Genomic DNA, 17,830 nt, shown 5'->3' on the forward strand with positions numbered 1-17,830 from the left:
GCCGCCTTACCCCTCGCAGGTCTGGCGGAAGTGCAAGATGCGCATCTTCACGGTGGCGCAGATGGATGACAACAGCATCCAGATGAAGAAGGACCTGACCACATTTCTGTACCATCTACGGATCACTGCGGAGGTGGAGGTGGTGGAGATGGTGCGTCTCTGGAAGCCTCTGCTCCCACGGCTTTGAATCCTCCCCAGTTCTCTTCCTTTGAGCTCTAGAACCCCCTACACACACTGACCCGTGATGCTGGATTCCTCCCCTCCCCAACCACATATTCTTACATTCCACCTTCACCTCAAAGTCACCCCACTTTCCTTTATGAGATTAGCATGTGGGCAACATTCATTCTATGGGAGGTTGCTATTCAGTGTTTATTAATACTCCCCAACTACCAGTTAAATCGGAACCCTGACCAGCACTTTCTTGTACCGAATAGAAAGTTGAGAGAGACCTGGAAAACTGAAGACATTTGCCTGACTATCCTCCACCTTTAGTGTCAGAGCTAGGATTCAGATCCAGGCAGATGGCCACTTGGCATCTTATTCTTCTATCCAACTACATCCTGTCCCTTTACCTCAAACTTTTGTTTGTTTTTGTTTTTTGGCCACACCCAGTGGCATTCAGGTGTTACTCCTAGCTCTGAGCTCAGAAATCGCTCCTGGCAGGCTTGGGGGACCATGTAAGATGCCGGGGATTAAACCTGGGTCTGTCCCGGGTCGTCTGTGTGCAAGGCAAATGCCCTACCACTGTGTTATTGCTCTGGCCCCTTTACTCCAGTCTTTTTTTTTTTTGAGGGGGGGTCACACCTGGCAGCACTCAGGGATTACTCCTGGCTCTATGCTCAGAAATCACTCCTGGCAGGCTCGGGGACCATATGGGATGCTGGGATTCGAACCACCATCCTGCATGCAAGGCAAACACCCTACCTTCATGCTATCTCTCTGGCCCTTACCCCAGTCTTTTATTCATTTCCTCTGCCCTGCAGGCTTCCATGAATTTGTCCAGTTATTCATTACTATATTTATTCACTCACTCACCCATTCATTAATGCACTGTTCATTCATCCCTTTGTTTCGCTGAAAATGTCTCTCCCTTTTTCATTCACCCAGGTAATTAATTATTCAGCCATTCATTCCCTGGTCCTGTGCTGGGATGAGGGTGGGTAAATGGTATTGTTTTCAGGGAAACCACCCTCAGCACTGACCTTGTTTCCCTCAACTGTTGCTCAAACTAGGCCATTGGCCAGGGAAGGCCGGGTATGGTAGAAGGGGGAGGGTACTCTGTCTTCCTTCCCTTCCCTGCGCCTGGTGCTAAGCTCAGAGCTCCCTTTCCTCTCCTGCCTCCTGCCCTGCCCCCTCCCATCCACCCACAGCATGAGAGTGACATCTCGGCTTACACCTACGAAAAGACATTGGTGATGGAGCAGCGTTCCCAGATTCTCAAGCAGATGCACCTCACCAAGAACGAGCGGGAGCGGGAGGTGAGCTGGCCCTATAGGGCTTAGGATACTTGGGTTTGGGATAAGCCAGCAGGGACCCTCCTGGCTGTTGGCACTGCTATTGTCCCTTAGAGCATTACTGACCCCATCCAAAACCCCTACTTCTACACTCTCTCCAAGCCTCTCAACCAGGCACAGAGGTCTTGACATGGGTCATTCTCTATATGTAACTCTGGGGACCTGAGGGAGAACAGTGTCAGCTAACTATGGTTGGATGATGGTTCCTCAGGCCAACAGGCTGCTGTATAGGTAGAAAGTTGAGGTCTGATGGGGCAGGAGAGATAGTACAGTAGTTGGTAGGGCACTTGCTTTGAATATGGCCAATTCAGGTTCAATTGCTGACATCTAGTCCCTAGTCTGTCAGGAATGATCATCTCTGAGCTCAGAGCCAGGAGTAAGTCCTGAGCACTTAAACCAAACCTCAAAAAAAAAAAAAAAAAAAAAAAAAAAAAGGATGAGGCTTAAAAAGTAGGCAACAGACCTTCTGGGAGTGAGTAACTCATAGACCATTTGGGGTTATGAGTAAGGGTATTAGTGATGTCTTCTAAGGGTTAATGAGCAGGTGTATCAGATTTTCCAGAAGTGGGACATGGATGAGGCCCCCTCCTCAGAAAAAGGGGTCTGGGAGGACAGAGCTGGGTTTGAAGAACTTCCAGAGGCAATGACAAGCTCCATGGGAACTGGTGTTTGATGCTGTAGGAGAGGACAGGAGGTCAGGGTGATGGGTCTCTGGGGTATGAGAAAATGTCCTCAGTTTGTGGTTGAGGCCTTCTGGGGGCATTGAGATCCCCTTTGAGGTGGGATGGATATGATGGCACTTTTGTGCTGAGCACTCAGAAGGATGCCAGCCTTAGGGCATGGAGTCTGATGGGATGCCTGTTAGTTCTTCGATAGACAGAGCAGGCAAGTTGGCACTGGCTAGGAGAGTGGGCATTGGTAGCTTGGATACATCAACGCCTTGAGTTCTGGCAGTGTGCACAGGCTGAAAGTCCCTTACTCCTGTCGCTCCCTAGATCCAGAGCATCACAGATGAGTCTCGTGGCTCAATCCGGAGGAAGAACCCAGCCAATACTCGGCTCCGCCTCAATGTTCCAGAGGAGACAGCTGCTGACAGCGAGGAGAAGCCTGAGGAAGAGGTGCAGGGGAGGAGGGAGGTTGGCCCTTGTGAATGGGGCCAAAACCTTGGGGTTCCAGAGTCTAGGAGCTATGCCCTGCCTCACCCTTCAGGTGCAGCTGATCCATGACCAGAGTGCCCCCAGCTGTCCCAGCAGCTCCCCATCTCCTGGGGAGGAGCCTGAGGGGGAAGGGGCGGCGGATCCCGAGAAGGTGCATCTCACCTGGACCAAGGACAAGACGGTGGCAGAGAAGAATAAAGGCCCCAGTCCCGTCTCGTCCGAGGGCATTAAGGACTTCTTCAGCATGAAGCCGTATGGGCCTGGGAAGGCTAAGGGCGGAGGTTTGGGGTAAACATGCAGGATCTTTGCTTTATGCAGAGATCCAACCGCAGAAGGGGGCCTGGTTTGGCTGGTGGGATGGGCCTGATGGCAGTGGCCTGGGGAAGGTAGAGGTTGGGACTGGAAGGGGGCAGGACTGACATGCACACAGAGTGGGTGATGGGGGCTCAAATACTGAGCGTTACCCTCTTTTTCTGATCCTTTCTTTCTTTGCTTCATGCTTTCTGAAGGGAGTGGGAAAACCTGTAAGTATTTTGAATTAAAAAACAAACAAACAAACAAAAATATTACCCTCTTTTCTGAATCAGCGAGAGTCTTCACTCTCTTATTCTAAACTTCCTCCCTTGGTGGCCCGGACTTTCAGGATGCCTGGATAGCTGTGATGTGCTCTTGAGTCACAGAGCAAGTCCTAGTGGCCCCGGGAGGGCTGCGGTTCCACGATCCCATGTGCCTGTCCCCCGCACACACCCACACCCGCTCACGCTCCCATGAGCCTGGATCCTGCATACTCCTGCACAGGTTCCCGTAAGCCTGGGCTCATGCGTGCTTTTGCTCGTTTCCACAGGAACCAGTCTAATGTGCGTCGCATGCACACAGCGGTGCGGCTGAACGAGGTCATCGTGAAGAAATCCCGGGACGCCAAACTTGTTTTACTCAACATGCCCGGGCCTCCTCGCAACCGCAACGGCGACGAAAACTGTATCCTGGATCTAAAGAGGGTGGAGGGGTAGGGGAGGGTCAAAACGCAGGAGTTGGGGCCGAAGCAGTGGTGCAAGGGGTAAGGCGTCTGTCTGCCTTGCCCGCGCTAGCCTAGAACGAACCGCGGTTCGATCCTCCGGCGTCCCATATGGTCCCCCAAGCCAGGGACGATTTCTGAGTACAGAGTCAGGAGTAATCCCTGAGCGTCACTGGGTGTGGCCCCAAAAACCAAACCAAAACAAAACAGAAAAAGACGCTGGAGTCCTTGTTCTTGGACATGGACCTATTCCGGATCAGCACCATGGACAGGGGCGAGGGCTGGCCCTCGAGCCTGTAGCCTAGGAGGGAATCGCTAGGGCTGACTTTCCTTTTTGGGGGGCTGCGTGGATGGGTGGGACCATACCTGCGGTATTCAGGGTTACTCTTGGCGAGGCTTGGGTGGACCACAGTGGGTGCCTCGGCTCGAACCCTGGTCGGCCTCGTGCGGGCAGATAGGCCTTGCCCACTGTCCTATGGTCCCTGGCCTTTTTTTTTCTCCTTGACCAGCGCACAGACATGGAGTTCCTCGAGGTCCTCACCGAGCACCTGGACCGAGTGATGCTGGTCCGCGGCGGCGGCCGCGAGGTCATCACCATCTACTCCTGAGAGCCAGGACCTGCCACCCGGGCCGAGCTCGCCAGGCCGGCGGCCCCGGAGCCCGCGCCGCGCCTCTCCCCCGCCGCTGTCACGGTTTACAGACCCCCGCACCCGCGCCCTTCCCCACCCACCCCTGCCCGCTGCCTGCAGCCCGGAGGCGGACTCGGAGACGACAGTGTGTGCGCCCCGGCAGCGCTGCCCCCTTTTTTAAGACCCCATCTCGTCCCCGCCCGCCGGAGGAGGAGACGCTGCAATAAAGGCCGAGGAGGAGGTGCGGAGAAGAGGGGGGCCCGGCTTTGAGGACCCCCCTTAGGTCGTCCGCGCCGCCCCCTTTCTCCCCTCTGCTCCGCGCTCCCCGTCCTCGCCCACCCGCTCCTCCGATGGGGGGATTCCACGTCCGGCCGCCCGGCAGGATGCGGGCTTGCGGGGTGCGGGGTGGGGAGGCCGCATTCTGCGTCGCCGCCCCAGCTCGCGGAGTCGCCGGGCGGGCCGGCCGAGCCTATATATAGTGTACAGGAGACATCGCGTGTATTTTTAATGTTCCCCATCTTTCTGTGACTAGAAGCGCAACGGACTTGGCGCCACTGTCGCGCTCTCCCGCTGGAGGCGCCCGGGAGACGGAGCGTGGGGGGGGGGGTCGGGGTCGGGCAGGGGGCTTTCTCGGAAGGATGCCCAACATTGAAGAGCGAAGTGCTTTAGGCCCAGGCGGGAGACGTGGTTCTGGTCCCGCTGACGCCTCTCGTCCCGCTCCGCGCGCCCTGCCCGTCCTCTCCCCCTTAGTCTTGGTGAGATGCGCGTCCAGCTGCTTTCTCCGGGACGCGCCTCCCAGCGGTTGTGAGGCTCTGGTTCTCGGCACTTAACGCAAGCTGGAGCCAGGGCGGGGCAGATGGGCGCTCCTCGAAGTGGGGGACACCCACCGAGAGGCCCTCGCCCCACCGAGGAAACCCCCGCCCCGGTGCCTTTGCAGAGGGAGTGGGCGTCTCGCCCAGCAGCTGGCTTGTCGCCTGCTCCCCCCTAGCCCATGGCTCCGAGCCAAAGACTGAAATCCCGGAGCTGGAGGGCGTCTCCTTTCCCGTCCCCCGTCCCCCCCAGTTAGCTCCCTGGGACCTGTGCGGGAAGGAAGGGCAGGATCCTGGGGGTAGGCGTCAGCCAGACCCATCGCGGAGGCCCGCACTTGCGCAGGATGTCCCCCTCCTTTGCACCCATCGGCAGCTCCTGCTCGGCTCCGGGGACCCAAGCCGCCTTCCGACATTGCGGCCAGGCTTCGCTGCCTAGCAGCAGCCTCTAGCTGCAGCTATCTCCCAGAAACCAGGACCTGGGGGAGGCCTGAGTGGCTCTGTGCTGCGTTCTTAGCGCCTCTCTACCTTCCCAAGGACCAAGGCCTCTGGCTTCTCCAATTCCAGTCCTAAGGCGCTTCTGCCCCGCCAGCCCAGAGGAGGCGCCCACTTCTGTATCCCCAGAAGGCGCTATGGCGGATTCACTCACCCCCACAGCCCCCAACGGGGCACATCACTAAAGGGGACTGGCACTGCATGCTCGTTCCACCAGCGCCCTCTCGGGCTGGCTAAGGTGCCTCCAGCCCTAGGGCCCGACTTCTTCGCACCTAGTTGACACCCTACCCCCCCTTCCCAGAGCTGTTGCCACTGGGAACTCCTGATTTCACCACTTACACTTCCTTTGAGCCCAAAGTAGAGCTAGCTGGAGCTGGTGCCGTCTAGACTTGGTCAGGTCTGGCCAAAGATCGAGCCTTCGGAAGGCTGGATCCATTCTTCCTAGGAGCAAATGGTAATGTTGGAAATTTCAGACACCAGTGCACCCCTCCCCAACGTGACAGCCCCAGGGAGGAACGGAGGCTTTAGCACCCCCGGGGGCGACGGGCACTCCATCCCCCAAGCGTAACTGGTGTGTAGGAAGGGCAGGGGGCTGTCAGCGCCAATTAGGGAACCAAAGTTGCACTTTCTGGGCCTGGACCGCCTGTGGTTGGCAAGAGCGAAGTTTCCGTTGATGGAAACTACTATCCCACACAAACACCCAAGTTTTCTGTGCTACATGTGCAATATTTGTTATGAATGTTCTCACGAGTCATCCATCCAGATTATCTTTATGACCATTGTAGCTGGATGTTTCATGTCCATTCAAGTGACTTTAATTCCGAGTGCAATATTTCAATAGCTTTGTAGTGATAACTAGTGTTGCTTTTGTTTTAGACGATCTATGTGCAGGGCAATGCAATGAAGTTGAAAACCCTTGTAAATAGGAGAGGTTGCAAAAATCAAGAGTATTTATTACTATTATTAGGCCTGCCTTTAATTTCCAGTGTAAGTGTTTCGGTATTCCGCATTCTGCCTCAGTATTGATCTTGTGTTCTTTGTGCCAATATGAAAAGGAGAGGGTTGGTTCTTTCCTTTATTGTTGAATGCTCCCATTTAATGCTTTACAGCTTTTACTGTATTTTTTAGACTCCCGTCTGCACAAAATGCAATAAAAATAATTTTATTATACCCTTCACAGCTGTTGGGACACTCAAAGTGGAAGAATTAATGTGGGATATCAAAGTGGTGCCCCAGGAGAAGCCCTTTATTTGGGGGTTCCATGCACTGCTCAGGCCAGAGGCCCCCTCTGATTGAGTCAATGTGCTCTGGGTTCAGTGCTAGGGCTGGAGGATGCAGTGCTGCTTGCTGGGTATTGGGGCCTCCAAAGGACTCAGGGAAACATGTGGTGCTGAGTTGAACTGGGTCAGCCACATGCAAATCATCAGTCCTAACTTATAATAGCTTTCAGCCCCCCACCTCCATCCCCACCCCAAACACTGGAGGAGTCCTCATTGCTTAGGGAACTCTGAGGCCACGACTGGTAATGCTCACTCAGCCTGGTGAGGCTTGGGCTCAGCAGTGCATGGGGCCACTGGGGCTCAGACTTAAGGACAGTCTTGGGGCCTGAAGGGGGATAAAGGAAATGGCAGCATAGTGGTCTCTGATGGCGCTGGCTATTAAAGGCTCTATACGGCACACTAGCTACTGTGAGTTTCCACCACATCTTTGAGATACGAGTACAACAGAGGTTGGCAATTGAGACACAATCAGAATAGGAGTGACCACACTCCACTGGCCACCTCATGGCAGAAATAGCAGGCTCATAGTCTCCCTTTCCTTTCTAAAGAGTTCGAAGACAGGCCTGCATCACACTGCAAGGATGTTCACATTACTGATCTACTGAGATATGTGGACTCTGAACTGATTTATTAAAGCTCCCACTACGTGTGTTATATAGAGAAGCTAGGGTTAGCGGGGTTTTGATGCTGAGGAAGGTGAGGAGACACAGGCTGGAATTAATCAGCACAGCACCAGAGAGCCCCACGATGGAGGGGGCTGTTCCTGCAGTCTGGGGCCAGCGAGATAGCATGGAGGTAAGGTGTTTGCCTTCTATGCAGTGATAGTGGTTCAAATCCTGGCATCCCATATGGTGCCCCAGTGCCTGCCAGGGGCGATTTCTGAGCGTAGAGCCAAGAGTAACCCCTGAGTGCTGCCGGGTGTGATTCCCCCCCAAAAAAAACACAACACAGCCTTTGCTTTTTATTTTAATTAAAAAGTAATCATATCATCTTATTAACAACACAAGAGTTTCAAAGAGGGAAAAGAACCAACACTATATAACACAAACAGGTAAAACGCTGCCATCTGGGGACCTTGAGTTTTGAAACCATTGTTTGTTCAGTCCCTGGCAGGAACCCAGCTGAAGTCACTGCTCTCTGCCCTCCTGCCAGGGGCCCCTTGAGACCGAGATCCACAGAGCTCCAATGAGCACCGTCCCTAGGGAGAAGGCAGCTTCCTTTGGCTCCATTTAGAGCAGTAGCCATAAGTCCTCCCTGTAGTAAACTTTACTCTGGCTCAAAAGTTATGAACAGCCGTCAGTATCAAGAACATGTCCTGCTACCAAAATTCTGACATCAAAATGGTCCCTACCTCCTGCTGCTCAGAAAAAGTAAGAATCTAGATGAAGAGCCTGATATGAGCCCAGAGCTCAAAACAATCACTGGGGAATTAAAAAATGGGTGTTTACTGCCAGAGTCTAGAGTTGCCACCTCAGAACCAACGCCATGAAATGATGCATGGAGAGGGAAAAAGGAACAGAAATGTTAATGGGAATCCAAAGTTAGCAAGATTGGGGGCTGTATTATATGTAGTCATGTATTAGACTGCTGGTGACTGGAGCTCTTCAATCCACTGGAAAAGTTTCCAATGAAATAAAAACAAAAGGAAAACAAAATCAACCCTGGGTTGGGTAGCAAAGTGCTGGCCAACTCTCCTATGCAGGAAGGGGGCATGGTGACACTGTGCCTGCCCAGCCCACCCCACAACCCTGGGAGGAGCTGCAGGCAGAAGGTAAATTTGACCAGCCTGCCAGAGGCTGGCAAAACTGGACAGGCTCCAAATGAAGGCAGAGGCTATTACCAAGAAAATGACATTCCAAACTCAGTCAACTGGGGTTTTGCTCCTTCTACAACCCCCAAACTGAGATGTCAAAGAACAGGGAAACCCCTAAAATAAGAATCGATGCCAGATACCTATACTGCCTAGTGAACCCAGAGGTATTTTCTACCCCTTAAGAAAAAAAAAAAGCCAGGAAAAAGATATACCTCAAAACAGTTTAAACTCTGGCTCTGGAAGAAATAAGCTACACAGGCTTGTGCAGAAGTGAGAGCAGGTGGTAGAAACTTACGACATTCTATGTGGACCTGGACAAGCGCAAAGGACATCCTCCAAATAACCCTTATTAGAATGCAGTGAGTGGGAGGAGCCAGGGGGCAGGGGTGGTTGAGCTTTAGCCTCAGTAATGCCTCTGGTAAGATCCTATGGGGGCCTGAGGCCGCCCCACCTGTGCTGTGGTCTGGCTAACCAGGTGGGAGAGTGCTGGACCACTCTGGATCAGGGTGTCCAGAGCTTTCTGTACACTTGGATTGTCAAAGTTGATACCTGTGGAAGATACAGGTCTCTGGCTAGCCATGCTGCTGGCAGGTGCCAGGCGACTGGGAGGCTGGCCAAAGAGCCCCTGGGAGGGAGCCCCAGGCCTGGGGCCCATGTTCCGAGTAGATCCCGCCTGTCCCAAAAGGTTTGGAGGCTGACTGCCAGAGGTCTGTGACCTTTGCTGAGGCTGGCTGTTCACTGCTGTGGAAAAATTCTGGTTCTGGTTTCCGGCAGCAACCGAGGGAGAGGCAGAGCTGCTATTGGCCGCAACCGTGCCACTATTGAAGAGGCTGAGGATTTTGGCCTGAAGCTCTTGTTGAGAGGTGGGGGGTGCAGTTGGAGTGGGTGCAGCAGAGGAAAGCACTTGGCTGCTCTGGAGCGACTGGGAGCTTGGCTGTGTCTTCAGTGAGGCACCCGAAGTCGCCCCGAGTGGTTGGCGGGAAATCGGGCCTAGAAGACAAAAGGAAGTGTCTGGTTGAAAGTGTCTGCCAGGGGTAGGAGGCTTCACAGCCCAGGGCAGCACAATAATCACTAGTCACATCAATCACACAGTAACAGATTATAACATCAATTTCCCAAAGGGGCCAGTGCATGGTCTGGATTTTCCAGAAAATGGCCTGTCTTCCCAAAGAACTACTTAGAAAAACAAAGGCAACCACTCTGGTTAGCAGGGAGCCAGCACTGCCAGTCCACCCACCACATTAGTTGTAGGGATCATAATTCAGCACCCCAATCTTAAGTAATTAATGTATTATATCCATATGGATGACCCGCCGGGAGCCCAAGGATGGGCTCATTTCCCTTATCCACCCAGAGGTCAGGGCTTGCCACCCTCCCAACAGAGTTTGGGGATTAGAGAAATGCAGAGTCAGAACTTCACCTCGGCCCTGCCACGTAGCTCACCAGGCAGAGAGTCGGTGCTGCTCCTCATCAGCCGCTCCTTCCGCTCCCGCAGGTAGTTGATGATCTTGTCAGTCTCTTCAGCCGTCAGGTACCGGTTGTCAGCCAGCAGATTGATGAGGCTCTGCATGGCTGGGGGGTGTCCCCCACGCAGTCCTTCCTCCGGGCCTCCGTGCTCTCGTTCCTGGAGGATGGCTTCATCAGCCATCTTGGCTGCCTCTCTGGCAATCTCCTCACGTTCCTTTTCCCGGCACTCATTCTTGTAACGCTCATAATTTCTGGCTACCAGCACCATGGCATCTGCCTGGGGCATGTTTCGATGCTCTGCAGGAGAGAAGAGCAAAAGTTATTTTCTCCAATGACTGATCTGCATGCCCAGCTGCTAAACACTGTCCAGCCTTCCTAACCTCAAACTAGAATGCAAACTATTTTAGGGACAAACGTCTTGGGAGGTCAGAGTGGGATAGTGTGGCTGGACAACAAGAAAGATGGAAAGATGAACATGCACCTTTGTTTGGAACTGACTCTTAGGGGACATTTCATGATCACAGACTTAAACCACAGGAACATGACATCTCCCACAGATTGACAAATACCATGTGAAAAACCACAGGAAGCAGCGGCAGGATAGCCTGGCTTTCTGCTGTGCTCCTCAGGATGGAACCAGACTTCTGTTTTTTAACTCATTAGTTCAAAGGTCACAGATTAAGATCAAACTGTGACCCTAAATAATCTCCTTTCCTCACCAATAAGCAATATAAATACACATACACAATAATGGACTGCCATGGTCTCTGTAAAGTTTAATGAGAGCAAGGATCCTATCTATCCTACTGAGTGCAGTATGTGTCCAGGTATGCTACAGCCAATTGCACACCAACTCTGAAATGACTTCACGTTAATAGCTTTAAACATGTTATTTACATATCCCCCATTGCCTAAACTGGCTGTTAAACATTCACCGTATACTGTAATATATCTAAGGACTAATATCATAACTAGTATTAAGCCACCCCAAACACTATCCATAGAATGGACCATCAAATAAAAGACTAAGTTTCCTTGAATGCACATCTAATAGAGTCATATATTTCAGTGATCAAAAAATCATTTGCACAACACCCACTTCTGCGTCTGGCACAAGGGAATGAATGGACTAGTGACTACACTGGGAATTCAGGCCCACTTAAACCCTGTACCTTGTGGGGTTCCAAACATGATGTTGACTGTGCAAGAACGGTGAATCTGGTGTTGCTGAGTGATGACAATAGCAAAGGGGGACCCTCCCCTGCTGACATCCTCCAAGGCTTGTGACAGAGACACCTCTGTGTTAAGGAAGATCAAGTCTACTACCATACCTAGGTCTCGTACCTTCCGCCCCACAGATTCAGCATAATCTCTGCAGAGAGAAACAGTATCCAGGTCAGTGCCCCTGCCCAACTCTAGAGCTGCCCCACTGACTCCTATGAAGAGTTTAAGTACCCAGCAAACAAGCTGCTATCCTCCAAGTAGTAAACAACACTGAAAATTCTGGCTGCGTAATCTAACGTTCTGAGAGCTGTGGCATGTCACAAAGAAGGCCAGCTACTCTCCCATCCAGTCTATAGTGGTAATCTCATCGTCACTAATTAAGAGGTTCACACAGGGCCCAGAGAGATAGCACAGTGGTGTTTGCCTTGCAAGCAGCCAATCCAGGACCTAAGGTGGTTGGTTCGAATCCCATATGGTCCCCCGTGCCTGCCAGGAGCTATTTCTGAGCAGACAGCAGGAGTAACCCCTGAGCACTGCCGGTGTACCCCCCCCCCCCCCACAAAAAAATGAGTTTGGGGCCAGAGAGATAGCATGGAGGTAAGGCGTTTGCCTTTCATGCAGGAAGTCATTGGTTTGAATCCCAGCGTCTAATATGGTCTCCCATGCCTGCCAGGAGCAATTTCTGAGCCTGGAGCCAAGGATAACCCCTGAGCACTGCTGGGTGTGACCCAAAAACCACACACACACACACACACACACACACACACACACACACACAAAAAGAGGTTCACACAAACCAATAACATCATCCCAGCACAGCTGACCAAAGTTCAGAAATGAAAAAGTGAGCCAGTTTTCAGGGGGCCTTCTGTCACCTACAATTGGAAGAACACAGGCTCACAGAACAGTACACTTCAAATTCAGTGGCTAGAGCCAACAAGAATTTAAATCTCTTCTCTGACCCTTGTCCTTATTGGGAGAACTGGGCTCTTACTTAGTCTGCTTGTTCACTACAATCACAGAACAATCAACAGGTCGCTCAGCATCAAATCGTCTCTGGATTTCCTCAAAATATTGACGATAAAGCTCTTCTCTACGCCGTTCTTCCCGTTTCAAACGCTCTGCAAGAAACCACCAGGGAAAAATAATACATATGCTATGCCTTTCTAAAAATAAGTCAGATAAAAAAATAAATAAATAAAAATAAGTCACAGTCTATCTTTTGAGTCCTAAGTTACCTAGGTAAGAAATAGGTTGTACTATAGTTAATCCCATGACAGTACACTTCAGGGGTGGAGAAGCCCTGTATCTCCTAGGCTAAGGGAATTCCCTCTATAATATCCCCAATATTTTATTTTAAATGTGCCTATCAGGGGGGAAAAAGAAAAAAAAAAGCACAAAATAATCATTTTTCCACATATATATTTATTGATCGATTTTTATTGACATCTTTATTTTGGTGTAGATATTGAAGTTGATATCTCCAATTTTATTTTATTTTATTTTATCTTTCTCTTTATTTTTGCACTCCAGCATGGTTTGATTTCAGAACCGAGACTATTGTGTGGTGCTTGTCTTTATTGCTGTAGTGCTCACTGGATATTTAATTTGATATTTCTTTCTGTATTGATGTGGTGCTTCAATTACCTTTTTTTCTCTTTTTTTGGTTTTTGGGCCACACCCAGTGTTGCTCAGGGGTTACTCCTGGCTATCTGCTCAGAAATAGCTCCTGGCAGGCACAGGGGACCATATGGGACACCGGGATTCAAACCAACTACCTTAGGTCCTGGATCGGCTGCTTGCAAGGCAAACACCGCTGTGCTATCTCTCCGGGCCCTCAATTACCTTTTTCATGTCCTCTCTCAAACTGAGGTTGAAAGCCTCTAGAAGGACTCTGCCCATTTTCAGCTTACTTGATTTATTTTTCTTATTTTTTACTTCATTCTATTGCTTTTCTTTCTTTTTTTTAAATTATCTTTATTTAAACACCGTGATTACAAATATAATTGTAGTTATATGATTACAGTCATGTAAAGAACACCCCCCTTCACCAGTGCAGGATTCCCACCACCAATTTCCCAAATCTACCTACTCCCCACCCCACCCACACCTGTACTTGAGACAGGCTTTCTTTTTCCCTCATTCATTCACATTGTTATGATAGTTTTCAGTGTAGTTATTTCTCTAACTGCACTTATCACTCTATGTGGTGAGCTTCATGTCGTTAGCTGCACCTACATGGGAGGATGGGGGGAAGTAAGGGATGGGACTGAGGCAGTAAAATATTAGAAATGAGCTTTGTAGGGCAGTATCAAGGTCCCAATACAAGATGGATATTATGGATATATAGAATATATGCACACAATACTATCAATATGAAAACAAAGAGAAAAAATTTCCACTGACTGTCCCAATATAAACCAGTGCTAGAACAGCCTGCCCTCCTCCCAGAGTGCATTCCCATTAGTGTAGGGAGAGATAGGGGGAAAGCCTGTTGACCCCTATAGTGTCCACCTAGACTGGTGCCCAGGGAAAGACTGAAGTCCAGGGGAGAAAAACCCTATACCTGGCAAGAGCTGGTCTCCAGAATCAAGGATGAAATCGGAAGCCAGATGTCTGCCCGCCCTACTCCCCATGTACCTCCCCCCTGGAGTACGGAGGGAGGGGGGAACCTGAGGACCACTAAGAGTCCACCTGAACCCTCTTCTGGCCATCTGAGCTGGTGCTTTTCTTTCCTTCAAACAAAACCATATAACTGGAATTATCAAGCTCCACCTCTCAAATTGAGGGGGAAACAAGGGAGGGTACCAGGACCAAACAGATATATGATCACTAATAGTAAGCTAGACAAAGAGGGGAGACCACCTACTCTAGCAGCGCGGGGGGTGATGGTGGGGGATATGGGTTGCAGGAAGGGAATGGGGATGGGGGAGGACAAAGTTGGTATGGGTATTCCCCTGATTCAATGTTAATATGTACCTACAATACTACTGTAAAAGATATGTAAGCCAATACGATCAAAATAAAAAAAAGAAAAATAATAAAAGAAAAGAAAACAAGGAGAAAAAAAAAGAAATAGGTTGTAATATATATATTCATAGACATTCCAAATTCTCTAGACTAGTAGTTTTCGACCACTGGTCTGCACAGAAACTGGTTCGCTGGTAGTGAAAAGGTTTAAAAACTGCTCTAGACGAAGGGCTTGTCAATCTTCCCACCTGTAATATCTTTTTCAACAGATAAATTGGGGGGGGGGATATAGATATATATAATAGGTATTTATTTACTGATAAAGATAGAGATTTGTTTTACAAACAGCTCTAACATTCAACTTGGAACCATGACCCCCAGTTTCAGAAGATTGATATCACAGCAAGTAAGGTGTTTGCTTTTGCACATGGTTGACCTGGGTTTGACCCCTGGCTTCTCTTATGGTCCTCTGATACTGCCAGGAGTAATCCCTGAGAGCTGCTGAGTGTGTCCCAAAACCCAAACAAAGCTAGTCCCAAGACTAGCACTCTTCCACCTCTTTATAGCCACAGGCTGGCAAATGGTCTGTATATTGGTCAATGAACTGGCAGGTGGTAAAACAGTGGCTAAAGAACACTGGCATTTAGTATTAGGAGACTACCTCCTAAAAATAACATTTTTTCTTATGAAAATTACAATGAAAAGGAATGGCTGATGCTATGGTCAGATAAATGCTTCATCTAGTAACCTGTTGCCAACATGTTCTTGACAAAGGCTGTTACCAAATTATTATTACAGAGGTGTAGGTCACCTAATACAACTTCACTACATCTTAGTAAAAATAAGGTACTGCTATTTAAAAGAAATTTCTACCAACTGGACACATAAAAGATAGCTTTTCTGTATTTTGTTTGTTTTAGGACCACAGCAGGCAAAGTTCAAGGCTTACTTCTGGCTCTGTGCTCAGTGTATTATTTTATGTTATTTTATTTTTTGGTTTTTGGGTCACACCCAGCAGCACTCAGGGGTTACTCCTGGCTCTGTGCTCAAAAATTGCTCCTGGCAGGTTTGGGGACCATATGGGATGCCGGGATTTGAACCACCGTCCTTCTGCTTCTAAGGCAAACGCCTTACTGCTGTGCTATCTCTCCGGCCCCCCAGTGTATTATTTTTTAAGGGACTCAGGGGACATGTGAGGTGATGGGATTGAACCCAGGTCAGATAGATGCAAGACAAGAGCCTTACCTGCTATACTCACCCTCCAGATGGTATTTCATTTTCTGTTGTTTCTTGGGCCACATCCGGTGGTGCCCAAGGGTTACTCCAGGTTCTGCACTCAGAAATTACTCCTGGCAGGTTTGGAGTTGAGATTGGGGGAAGGATAGGGACAGCTTGCATATGTGATGTCAAAGATCAAACCCGAGTTAGCTGCCTGCAAGGCAAATACTCTACCTGCTGTGCTATTGTTCCTACTCCTTAAAAAAAATTTGTTTTTTAGTTCTTGGACCGCACCCAGCAGTGCTTAGGAGTTATTCCTGGCTCTTCGCTCAGAAATTACACCTGGCAGGCTTGGGGGACAATATGAGATGCTAGAGATCAAACGGGTCCGTCCCAGGTTGGCTGCACACAAGGCAAACTCCCTACCGCTGTGCTATTGCTCCAGCTCCCATCCTTTAAAATATTTTTAGTCTGTATTCTTGAGAGTTATTTAAGATTTTTATTAACAGACACTTGTAATTTGCTTTTGTTTCGGAGAGAAAAAAAATCAGCTAGTGAAGTTTTAAATGAAGGTCTAAATCAATGTGACCATGTTTAAAACATTACAACAAAATGCCAAGATAAAAGTTTTGAAAAACCCTATAAGTCTTTACCTAAAAAAAAAAAAAAAAAAGTATGTAAAAACTATGAACAATGGGGCCGGGAAGGTGGTGCTAGAGGTAAGGTGTCTACCTTGCAAGCGCTAGCATAGGATGGACCGCGGTTCGATCCCCCGGCATCCCATATGGTCCCCTCAAGCCAGGGGCGATTTCTGAGTGCATAGCCAGGAGTAACCCCTGAGCGTCAAAAGGGTGTGGCCCAAAAAAAAAAAAAAAAAAAAAACTATGAACAAAATCCCAAGGTGGCCTAACTAGTGCTGATAATTGTGCTTTTATAGTCAATGGGCAAAAAAAGCAAGCACTTAACTAGTTTCAATTTTTTGTTAATTTCTTAATGCTGGGATTGCATATTTGTTTCTATTAGAGGACTAACCTAGATGATGGTTCTAACTTGTGTTTAAAAATTATTTTCAGGGCCCGGAGAGATAGCACAGCGGCGTTTGCCTTGCAAGCAGCCAATCCAGGACCAAAGGTGGTTGGTTCGAATCCCGGTGTCCCATATGGTCCCCCGTGCCTGTCAGGAGCTATTTCTGAGCAGACAGCCAGGAGTAACCCCTGAGCACCGCCGGGTGTGACCCAAAAACCAAAAAAAAAAAAAAAAATTATTTTCGGGGCTGGCGCAATGGCGCTAGAGGTAAGGTGTCTGCCTTGCCAGCGCTAGCCTAGGATGGACTGTGGTTCGATCCCCCGGTGTCCCATATGGTCCCCCAAGCCAGTAGCGACTTCTGAGCATGTAGCCAGGAGTAACCCCTGAGCGTCATCGGGTGTGGCCCCCCAAAAATGATTTTCAAGCTGACAATTCCCAATACATTAATAAGCTATGTGTATTTCTTTTAGTGAATTGCTTAAACATGGTATAAGTTCTTTTTAACTAGCTATTAATTTTCTTCTTTCTTTGTCAAGTTCTACCGATAGTAAAATTAAATAATTTCTTCTACTTTACCTTTTGCTCGGGAGTGACTTTCTGAGCCTGGAGGGCCTCGTCCATCGAAACTATCTCTGTAACGGTCAAAGTAAGAGTCATCTTTTCTCCTGCAATAGTCATCCATCCGTAGATATCGGTCATAAGAACCTTCTCTCCTGAAAAGTTAAAGAATTTTGTACAAAGTAAAAACTTCCTGTCCTGCAAAAAATCAGAAAAGCTTCATCCAGATGGAAGAGGTAAGGTATAAGGCAACGGCTTTGGTTAGGTAAATAGGGTTTGTATCCAGGACTCACTGCAGCCCCACCAGGACTAAAACCTGAGCATAGTCAGGTATGGCTTTGCATACATCCAACTTGAGTTTGATCCCTGGCATCTAATATGAAAATGGTTTTAATTCTTTAAAGCTTTTTGTGTTTGCTTGCAGTAATGTAAGGAACTTTGCAGCACTCCTACAGAAAAAGCCCTGTACACAGTCCTTTGAGCTTTCTCCCCAACACTAGGAACTAATAATGTGGGGCTGGAGAGATGGTACAGTGGTAGGGCATTTGCCTTGCACGCAGCCGGACCAGGACAGATGGTGGTTTGAATTTCAGCATCCCATATGCTCCCCTACCCCCAAGCCTGCCAGGAGCAGTTTCTGAGCACAGAGCCAGGA

General features: G+C 49.3%; 2 protein-coding genes across 5 annotated transcripts in view; one reads left to right on the forward strand and one right to left on the reverse strand.

The window, feature by feature from the left end:
• The window catches only part of SLC12A5 (solute carrier family 12 member 5), a 46,749-nt gene extending 39,955 nt beyond the window's left edge, over nucleotides 1-6,794 (forward strand). Inside the window, exons 20-27 of one of the 2 annotated variants that reach the window (XM_049779137.1) lie at nucleotides 20-151; nucleotides 1,374-1,481; nucleotides 2,513-2,635; nucleotides 2,727-2,926; nucleotides 3,184-3,198; nucleotides 3,519-3,652; nucleotides 4,206-4,559; nucleotides 5,662-6,794. In XM_049779137.1, coding sequence (XP_049635094.1) covers nucleotides 20-151; nucleotides 1,374-1,481; nucleotides 2,513-2,635; nucleotides 2,727-2,926; nucleotides 3,184-3,198; nucleotides 3,519-3,652; nucleotides 4,206-4,297 — 804 coding nt within the window. In that variant the 3' untranslated portion in view covers nucleotides 4,298-4,559; nucleotides 5,662-6,794. Of the gene's footprint in view, nucleotides 1-19; nucleotides 152-1,373; nucleotides 1,482-2,512; nucleotides 2,636-2,726; nucleotides 2,927-3,183; nucleotides 3,199-3,518; nucleotides 3,653-4,205; nucleotides 4,560-5,661 lie in introns of those variants that run through there. The other variant, XM_049779138.1, reaches the window with a different exon arrangement.
• Nucleotides 6,795-7,849: 1,055 nt separating this feature from the next.
• Nucleotides 7,850-17,830, reverse strand: part of NCOA5 (nuclear receptor coactivator 5) — a 38,790-nt gene continuing 28,809 nt past the window's right edge. For 2 of the 3 annotated variants that reach the window (XM_049781138.1, XM_049781139.1), the window contains 5 exons: nucleotides 17,194-17,330; nucleotides 12,398-12,524; nucleotides 11,352-11,551; nucleotides 10,133-10,476; nucleotides 9,512-9,702 (listed from right to left, as the gene is read on the reverse strand). In XM_049781138.1, coding sequence (XP_049637095.1) covers nucleotides 9,655-9,702; nucleotides 10,133-10,476; nucleotides 11,352-11,551; nucleotides 12,398-12,524; nucleotides 17,194-17,330 — 856 coding nt within the window. In that variant the 3' untranslated portion in view covers nucleotides 9,512-9,654. Of the gene's footprint in view, nucleotides 9,703-10,132; nucleotides 10,477-11,351; nucleotides 11,552-12,397; nucleotides 12,525-17,193; nucleotides 17,331-17,830 lie in introns of all 3 variants that reach the window. The other variant, XM_049781137.1, reaches the window with a different exon arrangement.

Source organism: Suncus etruscus, chromosome 9 (assembly GCF_024139225.1).
Source record: "Suncus etruscus isolate mSunEtr1 chromosome 9, mSunEtr1.pri.cur, whole genome shotgun sequence".
NCBI classification, from domain to species: domain Eukaryota; kingdom Metazoa; phylum Chordata; class Mammalia; order Eulipotyphla; family Soricidae; genus Suncus; species Suncus etruscus.